This window comes from Geotrypetes seraphini, chromosome 6 (assembly GCF_902459505.1).
Source record: "Geotrypetes seraphini chromosome 6, aGeoSer1.1, whole genome shotgun sequence".
In the NCBI taxonomy this organism is placed as follows: Eukaryota; Metazoa; Chordata; class Amphibia; order Gymnophiona; family Dermophiidae; genus Geotrypetes; species Geotrypetes seraphini.
This window is the reverse complement of record NC_047089.1, coordinates 147,588,652-147,606,714: the sequence shown is the minus strand read 5'-3', so window position 1 is coordinate 147,606,714 and position 18,063 is coordinate 147,588,652. Positions and strand designations below refer to the sequence as shown.

Below are 18,063 nucleotides of genomic sequence, written 5' to 3'. Positions count from 1 at the left end.
GCCAGCACCGCTCCTCCTCTCTGCCCTCCCTCCTTATACCTCTTTAACTCTTCGTCAGTGCAAGCAACATCCCCAACCTTCTGGTCACATTGGCCTCGTCTGCCCCCTCTGAAGTTACTTCCTAGCCATTGGTCCAGGAAGTAACGTCAGAGAGAGAGCTGAAGCTGGTGTGGGCAGCAGGTTGGACATGCTGCTCATGCCGGTGAAGAGTTAAAGAGGTACGGGGTACAAAGGGAAGGCACTCGCATAGCAGGGGAGGGGAGGGAAAGCGTGGGGGACTGGAGAATAGGTTGGTATGCCACTGCTCCAGGCCCCTCCCATTTTTGCTACACCACTGAACACTTTTTTTTTTAAATAAAATAGCACTTAATGTGGCTTCCTGTGCCCAACTCTGGGCAGAAAACTTGCCCCTGCTGAATAAAACATGGAGATCCATTATTCTGTAACACAGCATACAACTTTTGGAACTCCCCTAACCTATTTGTGCCCTTTCCATGGCCATGCCCCTTTTGGGATTGCACGCTATGGGATTTAGGAATCTAGTATTATAGAATAGAACACAGCTAGATGTACACGCTAATCCTAATTGGTGCCAATTAACTTCAGTAATTGCTTGCTAGAGTATTAAGATGTGCTCTAATGAGCTGTACATCCAAAATTAAATAAACTTGAAACTTAAGTTTTGCACATTGGGTGAATTTCATAGCACAGCTGTATTACTTGATATTGTTTGAAGCCACTGGAAAGCTTAATTAATAGAACTGTGCATGTCTTTTACATGTAGAATGAAAGTGTGGAGACCTTCATTGCAAGATCAGATATAGGAGCTGGATGCTGTTTTTAAAGAATATTAATTACTGTATGAATCTATATGCACTTACCATCAGCTATTCTGAGTGGTTTAAATATTTCCCGGTAAAGTAAGACAATGTCAACTCTGCAATATACATATAATGTGATTATCAAAACCACACTAATCAGTAAACCAATAAAGCTTATCAGCACATGTTTCATGTAATCTTTAGCTGCAGAAAAAAGGGGAAAGGGTCATTAATATATTAAAGGAAATAGCACAATTGTTTATAAATAAACAGGCATATACAGTATACTGATTTCAAATATACAGTAGGTATTGAAGCTTCCATGACCAAACAATGGAATACCAGTATCCTCCCAATTACCTTGTGTAAACTCCCACCCACCCTTCTAACTGCTCACATAAGATTGAGAGCACTGATAGCTTCCCTTATCAAAGTGGCAGGGTTAAGAATGCTGTTATTAGTTTTAAATGTCACACAATATTTTTCTAGAAAAAGCTGGCCTTTTACACAATGCACGTTTAACGGAAAAACTTCCGATTTGCTCCAATTTATTTTATATCCAGAGAATTTGCCAAATCAATCTATGAATTCCAGTAAATGCCGGATGTTAGATTCAGGATTCTTCAAATGAAGCAAGATATCATCCGCATAAGCAGAGATCTTTTATCCCAACCTGTATAAGGAATCCCCTGTATCTCCTTTGCCTACTGTATAGCTAACAACAAGGATTCCAAAACAATATCAAAAAGCAAAGGAGATAAGAGACATCCTTGCCTAACTCCCCTCTTCAGACCATAACACTCCGAAAAAGTATCATTAATATATAATCTGGCTGAGGGGGAGCTATACAATTTTTAAATCATTTGTATGAATCCCGAACCAATACCAAACCAATCCATCGCTTGATACATGAAAGTCCATTCAACATGATCAAAGGCTTTCACTGCATCCAAAGAGACAGAGAAGACTGGATCACCCATTGTTTTTGCTAAATTTAACATATGAAATGCCAGTCTGGTGTTATTTGAAGAATGTCTTTGAGCAACGAAACCCATTTGGTGCATACCAATCAAATAAGGGAGAGCTTTGGCTAGTCTTAAAGCCAATAACTTAGTCAGGAGTTTTCCATCTACATTGATTAAAGAAATAGGCCTGTAGTTTGAAACCAACATGGGATCTTTATTTGGCTTCGGCAAAACAATGGTTAAAGATTCCGCCATAGTACTTGAAATACAACCCTTAGTCAGTTGTGAATTATATAAATGTAGAAGATGAGGTAATAATATAATTTGAAGTAATTTGAAAAACTCCACTGTGAATCCATCAGTACCCGAAGTGGATCCAGCTCTGAGGGACTTCAACACTGCCTGGAGTTCCTTAAGTGATATAGGCTCTTTGAGACTTCCTTTCATATGCTCAGGAATTTTTGGCCCCTGGATTAATTTTAAAATTTGGGGCCAAATTAATAGTTTATTAGAAAACCCGGTGGCATTGACCTATGATACTATATTATTTGGCATGTCAATGAGGGCAAAAAGTCAGATATCTTTGAATAACAACAAGCTTTTCCTTATAATGACAGGGGTTGCCATACAACAAATTACATGTAATTGGAAGAACTGGAATAGAATGAATTATAATTTTTGGTGGAATTCATTGTGCCATATATATAAAATAGAAAGAGCAATAGCTACACAGCAGGGGTATTTAAGGAAGTTTCAAGTTGTGTGGGAGCCGTTAACAAAATATTGTAATGAATAGATTCCATTTTTTCCCTTAAATTTACGAGTTCAATACTGGGGGAGGGGGATAATTTTTAGTTTATTATTTAACAATATAAAAATGATAGGGAGGAAATTTAATCATATAATACTTATGTTTTATATCTGCTATGGAAGGGTGGGGAGGAAGGGAGATAAATTATATGATTTGTATAATTGCTGAATATTTATTTATTTAAAATCTTTATTCATTTTAAAACTTATAATAAGTGTGATAACATATCCATACAAATAACCATAAATATATCACTTAATAATCAGCAATGATACATATAATATTCTCTTATCTCCCCCCTCCCCATCCTTATCTATCATATAATCAATACTTATACAACAGAAGATTATTGCTGAATATTAAGGGCTCCTTTTATCAAGGTGCGCTACGGGGGTTAGCGCGTCGGACATTTCATCACGCGCTAACCCCCGCGGCACATAAAAAAACTAACGCCTCATCAATGGAGGCGTTAGCAACTAGCGCGGCAGGCAGTTGAACGCGTGGTATTCCGCGCATTAACCACCTACCGCAGCTTGATAAAAGGAGCCCTAAGTGTTCTATTTGATGTTAAAATGTTTGACCTCACTGTCACACGAATTGTAAGTTATAAAACAAATAAAGAATTTATTTTTTAAAAAATATTCTAACCCCTCTTTTTCTTTATTTGAATAAGGCTCAGAAGAATATAAAGCTTTGTAAAAATCCAAAAATTGTTTTAAAATAGTTCCAATTTGAGAATGAATTTTACCATTCTCATCTGTAATAGCCACAATTTTAACTTTTCTCTTTTTTGCTTTAAGTTAATTAGCCAATAATCTTCCCGCTTTATTCGAGTTTCCATAATACAGAGCTTGTTGAGAAAACATATCTTTCCTAGCCAATTGTGAGGAAATCTTATTATATTTATATTTAGCTTTCAACAGGGCCTGCAAAGTATTTTGTTCCCATTTTGAGGCCAATTGTGACTCTAATGTCAAAATATTTTGTTCCAAATTAAAAAATTCCACTTTTAGTTGTTTCCTAATGTGCGCCAATTATGAAATTATTTGCTCTTTCACTGTAGCTTTGAAAGCATCCCAAATAGTTTCCAAAGAGATTTCCTCTGAGGTATTGAGTTGAAAATACTCAGCCATTTTAATTTGAATTTCCTCAAGAAAATTTAAATCTGCAAGCAATGTATTATTAAATCTCCAAACAGTGAAGACGGTCTTAAGAAAGTTTTCAGTGCATCACAAATCCTAGAAAAAAGCATATTGTTAACAAGGACAAAATAGAAAGTTGTCCTCACCTGAAGGTATTAAAATAATTGTAGATTCTTGCCATCCCACAAAATTTAATGCAGTACAAGTAAAATTTGTATACAAGTCTTCTTTCTTGACTTCCATAATCATTAAGACAGATACGTGAAAGGTTTGATTATGTTTCTGAACACTACAATAGTAAGAAAATGTTAGAACACCGATTTTCCTTCCATGAATAATGATCATAGAATAATGGTTCAGAACACTCTACCTTTGCTTTGTTTCATTAAATCTTAATTGATCTAATTTCTTAATTTTAGTTCCATTTACGGTCCAATAGACAGAGAATCCTTTTTGAGGGCCATACCCTAGAAAGGCCGAACAAGTAATATTTCTAGCTGAACCTAAAAAGAAATATGCTAATTAGTTATGAATACACCACTTAGATGGAAAAACAGAAAACGAGAGACAATATCATTGCAATTGATACTTTTTTATGTTTCAGTTTTGGTACATGACAAAACAACTGTGTGATCACTAAAAAAAAGTTCAGTATACTTGAAGTATGGCATGACTTAGGCACAGGGATTTCAATCATAGCTAAACATCAGACTAGTGCATCTCCATACGCTTCCTTAGGTTTTTCTATAGATGCTTTTCTAGGACAAAGTAATGGCTAGAGACCACTTGCATTATTGCGAAAGATTGTGCCAGTGGGGTAGGACTGAGAGCAGTGGCGTACCTAGGGTATGTGGCACCCGGGGCCCATCATTTTTTGACACCCCCCCCCCATGTAAAAAATTTTTTTTATTTTTTTTTTGCAATAACCATGAAATGGAATAAATGGTCAGAATAGAAACAGGCAGTGAAAATTTTCTTTTATTGAACCTCATATATGTAACCATTATTCCAAACATAACATAACATAAATTATGTCTAAATTGTCATGACATTAGAAGTACATATGGAGTAGTTGCAGGTGATGCTTGGGACAGTTCTGATTGTGTTAGTTCGGTTTTATGTGTTTTTTGAATAGAAGGGTTTTTATTTCTTTTTGAAGGTTTTGCAGTCTGTGGTTGATATCAATTGGTTGTAGAGTTGGGGGTCGAGTGTTGCAGCTCGAATGGCTAGGAGGTTGTCGAACAGTTTTTTTCTTTTGACGTTTTTGGTTGGAGGGTGTGTGAATGGTGCACAAGTTCTCCTATGTCTGTTTGAAGTGGATTGAATTATTTAGCTGAAGAAATTAGTTACCCCCCATTCCACACACATTAATTCTCTTCCATTTTTGTTCCCATTATAAAAAACACTGATAAGTTCCCAGAAAAAAAATACATTAAAATAAGAAGTGAAAACAAAGGCCCCTACAGATGAGAACATAACATAAGAATAGCCTAACTGGGTCAGACCAATGGTCCATCATGCCCAGTAGCCCATTCTCATGGTAGCCAATCCAGGACACTAATACCTGGTCAAAACCCAAAGAGTAGCAACATTCCATGCTACCGATCCAGGGCAAGCAGACACTTCCCCCATGTCTTAATAACAGATTATGGACTTTTCCTCCAGGAATTTGTCCAAATCTTTCTTAAAACCAGCTACACTATCTGCTTTTACCATAACTTCTGGCCACTTCATTTTTAAGTTTAGATCTTTCCTTTCAAACAGAGACCTTGCTAGATGTCAAATACAGCACAAGGTAACTTCACATGTACTTAGCTGTGCAGGAAATGTGAATCTCCTCATACACCCACCATATAGTGCAAAAATGTGCAAAGGTCTGTTTTTTTCTTTCGATCACTACATAGCCTAATGCCACACAAGCAGCGCTGTTACAAACATATTCTGTAGGTCAATGCTAAGGATAACAAAGTTTCCTTCCTTGGACCAGAAGGAGATAAACCACTGGAAGAGATCCCAAAACAACACCCAAAGACCCACTCAGTGTGTGAATCAGTTGAGTGGAGTGGACTAACTGGGGGGTGGAAATGGGCCCGGAGTTTGCTCAGCAGAATTTCCCAGACCACCTCTTCCTCTCAACACATTGACACGCTGCCACCATCACCACTAGGAACACCTCACTGGGTAGGCCAGCTATGCTATAAACTTTATAAAACACATTATTATATTTTCTTATAAAGCACATATTTTAACTGACCTCTCTGACATCCTCAGCCTTTCCATTCACAAAAATAGAAGGAAGAAAAGTTCCCATTTCCTGCTGTCTCATGTCCCCGGCCTATACAATATTTTTTTTCTGCAGACCCTTCAAAAGTCTGACCAAATCCTCGTTTCACTTGCATTATAAAGTACTGAGGATGCCATCTCTCCCCAATCCCAGGTCCTAAAGTCTAAGACAGTAGCGCAAACTAATGCTGCCAGATACAGGAAAAAAAAAATTTTGATTCGATTCAGCCCTATTGAATTGGTTTTTCAATTCGATTTTCCTGCCCAGTTGGGTGATTTTTTTCAAAACTCCTGGTGGGTTTTATAGCTTTTTCACCCCCTTTGGCTTCTCCTAACCACACTGGCGCTGTGGTGTAAATAAAATAAAGAAACAAAAAGGACTTTTCCTCTTTCTGTTAAATCCTAGCTCACGTTTGCAGTCCAACACCAGATCTGGCAGGATACACATTTCAAATCTGACATGTTATAATCACAAAACAGAAAATAAAATTAATTTTTCTACCTTTTGTTGTCTGGTTATATTTCAAATCTTGTTGGTCCAAGGCTCTGGTTTTCTTCTGATAACTTGCTTGCCAGGGTCTCCTTCTTTCTGCATGCTAACCATCCATCTGCCAACTCTGTCCTCCCTTTCCATTTCCCTTCCCTTCCCAGGAAGTCTGGTATCTTTCCTTTTTTTCATCTCCCTCCACAGATCCACCTTTTCTTAAATACCCTTTCATCCGGCATCTCTCCCTCCTTCCCCACCATCCCAGAGTCCACCATCTATCAGTTTCTTTTCCTAATTACCCTCCTATCCAGTATCTCTATCCCTCCTCCACACCATCCCTTGTGTCCAATTTCTCTCCCTTTCTGTTCCTTCCCTCCCTAAATCCCATGGTCCATCATCTCTCTCCCTCTCCTCTATTTTCAGACCCATTATTTCTTCCCCCCCCCCCCAAAGTTTGGCATATGCATGTCTCTTTGAACACCCCCTTCCCTCCGTGTACTTCTAAATCATGGTCCCCCCCTTAAAGGTCTGCCTGTCCCACCTTGAAGGCCTGCACCCCCCCTTGAAGGCCTGTCCCTTCCCCTTGTAGGCCTGTCCCCCCCCTTGAAGGCCTGCCTGCCTGTCCCCCCCTTGAAGGTCTGCACCCCCCGAAGGCCTGCACCCCCCCGAAGGCCTGTCCCCCACTTGAAGGCCTGTCCCACCCCCTTGTAGCTTCTCCCCCCCCCCTTGTAGGCCTGTCCCCCCTTGAAGGCCTGCCTGCCTGCCTTTCCCCCCTTGAAGGCCTGCACCCCCTTGAAGGCCTGCACCACCCCCCTCGAAGGCCTGCACTCCCTTGAAGGTCTGCACCCCCCCCCCGAAGGCCTGTCCCCCACTTGAAGGCCTGTCCCACCCCCTTGTAGGCCTGTCCCCCCTTTAAGGCCTGCCTTTCCCCCCCTTGAAGGCCTGTCTCCCCCTTGAAGGCCTGCACCCCCCTTGAAGGCCTGCACCCCCCCTTGAAGGCCTGCACCCCCCCCTTGTAGGCCTGTCCCCCCCTTGAAGGCCTGCCTGCCTTTCCCCCCTTGAAGGCCTGTTCCCCCCCTTGAAGGCCTGCACCCCCTTGAAGGTCTGCACCCCCCCAAAGGCCTACACCCCCCCGAAGGCCTGCACCCCCCTGAAGGCCTGCCTGCCCCCCTTGAAGGCCTGCACCCCTTGAATGTCTGCACCCCCCCCCCGAAGGCCTGTCCCCCCTTGAAGGCCTGCCTGCCTGCCTGTCACCCCCTCCCCCTTGAAAGCCTGCTTGCCTGCCCGCCCGCCCCCACCCTGAAGGCCTGATGCCCCGACCCACCCCGAAGGACCGCTCGCCCCCCTGGCCTCCCCGCACCACCTATGAAGCAGCCGCAGCAGGATCGCGAAGTCAGCATCAGCGATCCCTGCGCTGCTTCCTGCGCCACGGTCCCGCCCCTCCTCTGACGTCAGAGGAGGGGCGGGATCGCGGCGCAGGAAGCAGCGCAGGGATGCTGACGCTGACTTCGCGATCCTGCTGCGGGCTGCTTCACAGGTGGTGCAGGAAGGTCAGTGGGGCGAGCGGTCCTTCGGGGGTGGCGGGGGACTGAACGGCAAGGCCGGGAACACCCCCTTAGGGCTGGTACCCGGGGCGGCCCGCCCCCCCCCGCCCCCCCCCTAGGTACGCCACTGACTGAGAGGCAATTGGTTAACTAAAATACAGCTTTGGAGTAAATCTAGAGGTAGAGGGTGGTATAGGAATCTAGGGGGGTTTAGCAGACAATATTTTAAGGGGATAGGTCTTTTGAGAGAATGGGGCTTTTTATACTGGACTACTTTTGGACATTTTTTTAGGCTGTGTGGAAGGATGTTCCTTACACCTCCCCCCACACCCACCCCTTGGCATCCAGGAATTTCACTACCCAAGAGGTTTTGACAGAAACCTTTAAAGCCCTATGAAAAAAAAGATATTTTTGTGAAAATAGATTTGTGAAACCTTTTTATGTATTCATTTTTACAAAATGCATTATTAACAAAATGTTTCATTTGATATTGCATCACACCCACTTATTAATGTTACATTCAAATATAATTTCATTCAGTTATATGCAAAATTTTATTACCACGATAGGCAAATTTTGTTAATTTCTTCAGAGAGAACACTATGGGGCTCATAATTTAAAAAAAGTCTAAAAAATGGCCTAAATGGGTACTTAGACAATCCAAAAGCCTTTCCCCTGCCTTTAAACGCACAGAGAGAAAAGAGGCATTTTTAGAGGAGGGGACAGGGCGGGCTGTGGGCCGACCTACACATAGGCGTACAACAAGAATAACCAAAGATTTTAACAGGTTGCCTAGTTGGCACTTAGACCAAGTCAAAACAGGTATAAGTGCCGAAATGGGGGCCGCTGAGCTGATGGCGGCTGGCGCGATCAGTTCAGCGGCCCTGCAACCTACCCCCCCTACCACAACCATCGCAGCAGGAGAGATGCCTCATCTCCCCTACCGCGATGCGATCACCCCTCTACCTGAACTGCCGCTACCCGCGGCAGGAGAGATGCCCAATCTCTCCTGCCGCGTGTTGTGGCAGTTCGGGTAGAGGAGTGATCGCATTGCGGTAGAGGAGATGGCCAATCTCTCCTGCCACGATACATCACCCCCCCCCCCCGCAATCCCCACCCCCCCCGAGTCCGATGGGGCCAGGAGGAAGCCCAAGCCCTCCTGGCCCGGCGATCTCCAACCACCCTCCTCCCCACACGATCCGGCCAGGAGGGAGCCCAAGCCTTCCTGGCCTGGCGACACCCTCTAACCCCCCAACCCCACTAAAATACGGACAGGAGGGATCCCAGGCCCTCCTGCCCTCGACCCAATCCCCCCCATGACCGCCTCCCGAACCTCCCCATCGGCCCCCCCACCGATCCGTGACCCCCCGCTGACCCCACGACCCCCCCACCCCCCTTTCCCTTACCTTAAAACTTGTTGGTCGGACGGATGGGTGCCAAGCCTATCCATTTGACAGGCCAGCCATCTCGGGAATGGCTGGCCTTAGAGCCTGATTGGCCCAGGCGGCTCAAACCCTGCCCACAGGTGGGGCTTGAGGCACCTGGGCCAACCGGAATCGGCCCAATTGTCTTAGGCCCTTCCTGTGGGCAGGGCCTTAGGCACATGGGCCGGTTGGGTTTGAGCGCCTGGGCCAATCAGGCCCTAAGGCCAGCCATTCCTGAGATGGCTGGCCTGTGGGATGGACGGGCTTGTCACCTGTCCATCTGACCAACAGGTTTTATGGTACGGGGAAGGGGGGTGGGGGTGAGGGGGTCGTGGGGTCGGCAGGGGGGAAATCAGGGGTTCGGAGGCAGTCGTGGGGGGTTGCGTCAAGGACAGGAGGGCCTGAGATCCCTCCTGCCTGTATTTTAGTAGCAGGTGGGGGTTAGAGGGTGTCGCCAGGCCAGGAGGGCTTGGGCTCCCTCCTGGCCCCATCAGACTCGGGGGGGTTGGGGATCGCGGGGCAAGAGGGCTTGGGCTCCTTCTTGTCCTGATGTCGGCGGGGGGGGGGTCGCGGTTCGACGGGGCAAGAGGGCTTGGGTTCCCTCTTGCCCCGATGTTATCGGGGGGGGGGAGGGTTGTGGTTCGACAGGGCAGGAGGGCTTGGGATCCCTCCTGCCCGGATCGTTGTACAGGGGGGATTCTGTAACCGGTGTTGTTTTTGACAGACACTGGTTACAGAATCCAGCTTTTAGGCGAAAGACTGGCTCCTCCTTCGCCTAAAAGCTCTTGTTTTGGACATTTGGGGCTTAGGCTTTTTTTAGCTTGATTATATGGTGTAAGTTTAGACGTAGTGGTGGTCTGGGCATTTAAACAGCTGAACGTAGAGGCAGGCCATTATTAAAAAAAACAAAACCTCCTTTTGGACGTTTTTTTTGATAATGGACATTTTCCCTGCTTCTACTTTCAAAGTTTAAGGCCTTAAGCCAAAAGGGGACTTAGACTTTTTTTTTTTTATTATGCCCCTCCACACATGAAAAATGTGCAAAAACTGAACATTGGCACTTTCACATCTTTTGCATGCTTCATGGATGCTTTCGTATATAGGGCATCATCTCCTGTATATCAGTCTCTAAAGTTTGTCTTAGGTTTGGTTCCTATAAATAAAAAAACTCCTTGATAACTTAGGCTAGGTATCTCCACTTACCAACTTCTACTTCCATTGTACCATTTCTGGGGCTATCAATCATGGGAAATTTTGTTATAGTATTTTCTAAAAACAAAACATAAAAGAAAATAAATAAAAATCAGATTATAATGATATAGAAAACCATTATCAGTCAATTAATTATTAAGTGTCCAAGGAATCCACGTGCTCGTTCTTAGGGCTAGATTCACTAAGCAACCAATTATGTACCGATCGGTTTGCGAGCCCTTTACAACCCGATTTCCCTCCAATCTATTTACTAACCTCTCCTCTGATCCAATCCCGATGCATGCAAATGAGGGGAATTGGAATGCAAATGTGGGGAATCCATGCATGCAAATGAGGGGAATTGGTATGCAAAGCAATCATGAGATTAAATAATTTGGTATATTTTGGATTTATATTGATATCAGGTACAGATGAATATAATATGATTTTTTAAGACATGTGGTCTGTAATAGAAAATATTATAGAGATAGTTTCTCAAATTTGAGACCAGTATGTGGATAGAAAAGGAGACCAACCTTTTAAGTGTGAATTGTAATCAAAAAATGTCTAGAAATTGTTTTAATGTTTTAATCAGGATTTTAATTGTTTTAATCAGGATCCTCGAAAGATTGAGTCATGTTGTGGATTGTGACCTTCATTCTTGCTGGATACATTAAGCTGTATTGGTCTCTGAGAGATTTGAAATGCTCTAGGAACTAGACAATTATAAAATGCTATAATGAGAGCAAGACCAGAAATATGAAATTCTCAGTAACTTTGCTTTTAGAGGTGTACAAAGTTACCTTTCTCCCAAAGCCCTATCCCAGGAAATGCAAACATCTCAGGAAATGGCCTTTCCCTGCTAAACACAGGCCCTAAGCAAATAATCCAAGAAAAATGGAACCAAGACCTTGAATACAGGCTCTAACTGTCTAATATATGTAAAATGCTTTCATTGTGTAAACCACACAGAAAAAGTAGTATATAAGTCCCATCCCCTTTACCATTTAGATAGGTCTAATACTTCCTCATTGTCAAGAGCCTCTTTAATCTTATTGGAGACTATAAACGTGTTGATCTGTGGCTCATCACACACCAGAAAGGAAGACATTATTCATTTTATTCAGCGGTAAGTGATAATTTTGCTAGGTTAGATTTTTTGCTGGGCTCATCGCTTTTGTTAGATAAGTTGGATGACTCCCAGATAGAACCCTCCATTTTTTCTAACCAGTATTTATTTCAATTGTTGGTCTCTATTCCCTTTAGATTGAATTGGGCTTTGCAAACTCTTTTTTCAATGGCCAGATGGTGCCAGAGACTGCGATATGTTATTCTTATAGAAAAACTTACAGCTTCAGTCCATGATTTATTTATTTTTTTTAATCTTTATTGATTTTTAATCTAAAAACAGTGCTATATAAATAGAAGAATAGTAGATATTACATACATTGCACTAATTTCTATATAGGTAACATTTTTATCATTCAAGATTTTCAGTTTTCTATATATAATAATAACATAATATAACATAGTATATAATATAAATGAGGAATAAAGTTACCCAAATGTCACCATCAATATTTAATCCCTTCCCTCCCTCCCCCCTCCCTCCATGGATGTGTAAAGGTAAATGAACAAAAGGAAAGACAAGACAAATAAACATTATTATAATTTCATAAATTTAGTCAATGGGATCCGAATTTATTGAATACACCACTAACTCCCCTACATTCTGCATTAATTATTTCATATCTGTACGTAGTGCACACATTCACCCACTAAAAAGTGTAACTTATTCTGTCATGGTTTTTCCAGTTACTCGTGATCAGTTGAATGGCTATGCCTGTCATGAGCATGAATAGACGACTCTTATATTTATCTACAGTGGGTTTTACTTGTAATATCGTTCCACAAATTATAGCCTCATATGATAATGGAACATTTGAATCCAAAACTAAATTTGTCCCCAGATTGACTTCCAAAATATAAATATAAATGGACAAAAATATATCAGATGATCCAAAGTCCCTATATCAATATGACAATGCCAGAATCTATTAGATTTAGAACTATCAATTTTATTTTAGGAGTGTGTGGCTCGGTGGTTGAAGCTACAGCCTTAGCACCCTGGGGTTGTGGGTTCAAATCCCGTGCTGCTCCTTGTGATCCTGGGCAAGTCACGTAATCCTCCATAGCCCCAGGTACATTAGATAGATTGTGAGCCCACCAAGACAGATAGGGAAAATGCTTGAGTACCTGATTGTAAAACCGCTTAGAAAACCTTGATAGGCGGTATATAAAATCCTAATAAATTTAAAACTTAAACTTAAATTTAATCGAACTGCGGTCCAGAAAATCCTGTTTGTCTCATAGATGCTGACGCTGTACATTTCAACCTCCAAGTCCAAATTCATGGCCAACGAGATACAGAAATATACTCTTTTATCTCGATGCTCCAAATGTCTCTAAGACTATTTTTTGGCTTTTTATTCAAAAATCCAGAAATCAATTTGTACCACTGGGCAGCCTGATGTCCTACTAGATCAGTTTGGTAGCAAAGGATCTGCAGGCTAAAATAAAGTTTTAAAATTTTTCCATTCAGGGAACCCACTCTGAATAGCCAGCTGAGATTTTTAAATTCCAAATGAATGTTGCAGCTGTGAAAAATCAAGCAGATTTCCATTAGATATAACATCATTTAATGTCCGAATACCTGCCTGCATCCAATTCTTCCAAGCGATCTCAGCACCGCCTATTTGAATCTTGGAGTTTAACCATAAGGACTGCAAAGTAGATTTCATTATAGGAACATCTGTAAGTTTGTCAATAAATTTAATTGTTTTCCACGTGTGCAATAAAATTACATTATCTTTAGCATAATTTGGTATTTTAATATTTAATATATGAGAAAGTCGCATCGGGGACATAATTTTCCACTCAAGATATAACCAGTCTGGCTGATGTTCCAAGAGCTCAGGGAGGATCCAATACATACCTTGACGCATTATATAGGCTTGATGATACCTATAAAAATTGGGAAAATTTACCCCCCCCCCCTCCCTCCGCAATTGTTTTTTGTAGAGATACTAAACCAATTCTTGCTTTTTTCCCTAGCCAAATAAATTTTGTCAGGATAACATTTAGCTTTTTGTAAAAGGACCCTTGAAAATAAACTGGTAACATACCCATTTGGTAACAAATTACAGGCAAAATCATCATTTTGATCATTTGAACTCTCCCCTACCAAGACAAGTGTAAAGGGTTCCATTGCACACACATCTCAGTGACCTTTAATAATAGTCCATGATTGAAGGAATCTTTTTGAGTAGCATTGGAAGCTTTTATAACACTAAAGGATACCTGAGCATACAGGATGGGTGGGTGGGTAGAGGGGGGGGGGGCTAAGATTTGTATTTATCTATCTTTGATATGTTGGCTTTGTATTGTGTTATTTTGAATAAATAAAACATTTCAAGTACAAAAAAATGAATGAAGATCAAAGAAGCACTTGGAATCCCCCAGGCATCACAAATCCTTTGATATACATATTTGAAAAAGTGTTTTTGAAAGAAATCTATATATATAAAATCGGAGGTATGTATGTGTGTATGTATGTGTGTGTGTATGTGCCGCGATCACGCAAAAACGGCTTGACCGATTTGAACGAAACTTGGTATGCAGATCCCTCACTACCTGGGATGATATGTTCTGGGGTCTCGCGGCCCACCTGCACACGTGGGCGGAGCTACAAACAGAAAATCAGATTTCACCCATTCATGTCAATGGAAAAAATGTAAAAAGCTGCCTTTCTCACAGTAATTCAAAAACGGCTTGACCGATTTGAACGAAACTTGGTATGCAGATCCCTCACTACCTGGGGTGATATGTTCTGGGGGTCTCGCGGCCCACAACTCTATGTTGCTTGCTCAGGACTCGGTTCACCCAAGAATTTATATGTTCTTGCTCCAGGAGGTGAAACTAAAAATGTTGTTTATAATCATGTTTTGCGTTAGTTGTATTGTATTCATTTTGTCAAATATTTCACATTATAATTTGAATATTGTACTTTTTATTAAGCTGTAAAAAAATATTTTCATTCACCACTATAAAGTATCTTTATTTGAATCCATTTACAGTGTTATTGCTATAATTAAATACCCGTGCAACGCCGGGGCATCAGCTATAGTTTATAAATCTTTCCTTTAACAGTTAAAGGAAAGATTTATAAACTATAAAGGAAAATTGTCATTAACTATTTTTTCTGCAGCCCTCACATTTAAAGTTTAATATCTTTCCTTTCTCAAAACTGACACATTTCAATCACTATACTGAAAATAAAATCATTTTCCCTACCTTTGTTGGCTAGTGACTTTATTTTTCTGTGCTTTTAATTATGTTTCCAGGGCCTTCTTGTCCTTTGACTGTTTTTCTTTCCATCTTCACTTTCTGCCTTGCATCCATCTTTGGCATTAACTTAATATTCAATTTTACTGCTTTCTTTTCAAAATCTACGTTTCCATGTCTTACCTTCCCTTCTATCTCTCTCTTCTTCCATCCCTATTTCCATGGTCTGACATTTCTTTCATTTCTCTCCCTCCCTCCTTCCTTCCTTTCTTTCCCCTGGTCTGGCATCTGTCTCCTTCCCTCCCCTAACTTTTATTTCTTTCACCCTGCCCCCTTCTTTCTTTCTCTCTCTCTCCATGCCCCCTTTCTTTCTTTCTTTCTCCATGCCCTTTCTTTCTTTCTCTCTCCATGCCCTTTTCTGTCTGTGTCCTGTCTCCCTTCTTTCTTTCTGTCTCCCTGTCCCCCCTTTCTTTCTTTCTTTCTCCCTGCCCTCCCCCAAGCCATCACCATCGGAGAACAGGCCGGCGCCGAGTTCTTAGTTCTCCCTACTTATCTTCCCCAGCATGGGGCTGACCAATTCTCGCCACTCGACATCAATTCTAATATCGGAGAGGAAGTTCCAGGCCAGCCAGGCAGCGATTGGCCCAGAACTTCCTCTCCGACGTTAGAATTGACGTTGAGTGGTGAGACTTGGTCGGCTCCACGCTGGGGAAAATAAGCAGGGAGAGCTAAGAACTCGGCGCCAGCCTGTTCCCCGATCGCGGTGGTGTTAGCCTATTCCCCGATGGTGGCAGTGGTAGCCTATTCACCGGCTGTGGTGGCGGCCTGTTCCACAATGGCAGTGACTTGGGGGAGGGCAGTGAGAAGGGAAGCATGGGGACCCCTGCTTTAGGCAAGCCGCAAGCTGCACTCAAGTGGCTAAAGAGCCGCAGTTTGCCGACCACTGACATAGGCCAATGTGAAGAAACACCACCACAGGAGAAATCATAGGGGGTTAAAAAAAGAATTTATGCGGGACATATAATTACAATTTCACACATTCTGCTCTTGCCTACAGCCCTACACTGCAACCGCCACCACAGCCTGGGATGCCTCGTTGCTTGGTTCCAGTGCTTGTGGGTGAGCTGCAGAGCAGAGTGAGCCATGCGCTCCGGATCCGGGCTGAGAGGGGGCGGAGGGAGGCTGAGATCACGAGATGCACAGCACAACCCGGCAGCTGCTCATTGACATTAATGCCGCCTAGAGACGCAAGCCAAAGCGGGTGGAGGGAGGCTGAGACTGGGAGAAGCACAGCGCCATCAGGAGGCCATTTGCCGGTATTCCCTCCAAAGCAAGTCAATTACAGTAGTCGCGGTCTGTACGCGATTGTCCTCTCCACAATCGGAAAACTTGTGGAGAGGACAGACTGCGAGCCGCAAAATAGTACCTGGGGGGCCGCATGCGGCACACGGGCCGCGTGTTTGAGACCGCTGCTCTAGCTGAACAGCCTAATTACTTTATTCTTCAGTCTTAAGGACCATCTGCTTTGTCACGGCTTTTATCAAACTATATACACTGTATACTACTCATACACACTTTCTGCAGGCACTCCTTTCCAATCCATAGCAGTCTCATGTATGAGGGACCGCTGAAAATTTCTCAACCCATTTAAGAAGAGAATGATGTGGAGCCATGAAACTTACAAGTTATTCTACACTTTTTGTTTCAATCATATGAAATTAAACAATAAAGTGTCAACAAATATGTGTAATAACTTATAAGTTTCATGGCTCCACATCATTCTTTTCTTGGTTGGGCTGAGAACTTTTCAGCGGCCCTTCATAAGAGATAATGGTCCCCTTATCAGATTATTTTTTTGTCTTCATTTAATGTATAATATCCAAAGAAGAACAGAATTAGTTTAATTGTAATAATTTGAACACTGACTCTATTAGTTTCTCTACTGGCTGCCTATTTCACTGCCGGCAGGTGGCCGAGACAGAGCTCGTTATGATAGCACAACTCTATTGGATGGTAATTTTTTTTGTGCTGCAAAAACTTGCAGGAGTCTTTTTAGTCTTACTGCCTTGAAAGTAGTTAAAGAAATGTACAATTCTTTTCTAAAATGGCTGCTTCTGCTTAGAAAAAAACTGATTTTTGAAAGGGTTTTTCCTTTCATTGTATTGTGAGGAATTCTTTTGTTGAAAAGGTTTTTGGCATAAAGAAAAATGGAAGGAGGGCTGTCAGAAAAGAGATTTAGTGACTTTGTTAGGCAACTTTCACCTGAAAGAATGATTTATGAAGTTGATGCTATCAAGAATAGGGTATGTAGATTTTGAGGGGGGAGGGTGGGGGCAGGCAGTTTTCTCCTGCTCCCCTGGCTCTCCAGCTTAATTACCTGGGAATTCCTTTATTTTTTTCATATCCCTTCTGTTCTACCAAGCCAGTCCCAGTCATTGCAGTGATAGTCCTCTTGGGGTTATGCACCAGGACTCCCTTCAGAATTTTGTAATCATGGGCCCTTGATCAGGTCATTGGATGCCACTGTTGGGCAATGGCTGGGACATAGAAATAGCCTTAGAAATAGCCAAGGCTATTAAATAATCTTCATTCTCCTGCTTCCCCATTGTAGTTTACCCTTTATGTCTTTTTTACTTTTACATTGTAGTTCCCCCCACTTTCCTATCGTTTCACATTTGTGATGTATTGTTTAGTCGATATTTTAATACAATTTGTAAAACGCTTAGAAGTCTTGATTTGCATTTTATCAAAGATTTTAATAAACTTGGAAACTCCCTTCCCTAAGGTCTGCAAATGCATTTAGGTGTAGTGTTATTAATACTTGCAATTTCACACCTAACGGGCAGCCTATTTTAACACCTACAGTTAGGTGTTAAAATAAGGACTTGAGCTAATAAGCTAGTAAAGATATATAAGAAAACAAAAACAGGTGACCATTCTTTAATAAGACCAGAGAGGAGAATAGAGCTACTGATTCCTTATAAAATGACTCCAATATAGTTATCGAGCAGGTGGATAAAGGAGGGATGGCTGTTGTAATGAATAAGAAGA

General features: G+C 42.2%; 1 protein-coding gene across 1 annotated transcript in view; it reads right to left on the bottom strand.

Moving 5' to 3' along the window:
- IL1RL1 (interleukin 1 receptor like 1) overlaps positions 1-18,063 on the bottom strand; it is a 55,039-nt gene that overhangs the window by 14,429 nt on the left and 22,547 nt on the right. The window contains exons 5-8 of the mRNA XM_033950442.1: positions 10,681-10,746; positions 4,110-4,242; positions 3,886-4,028; positions 882-1,025 (exon numbers count right to left, since the gene is read on the bottom strand). Of these exons, the coding sequence (XP_033806333.1) occupies positions 882-1,025; positions 3,886-4,028; positions 4,110-4,242; positions 10,681-10,746 (486 nt within the window). The remainder of the gene's footprint in view (positions 1-881; positions 1,026-3,885; positions 4,029-4,109; positions 4,243-10,680; positions 10,747-18,063) is intronic.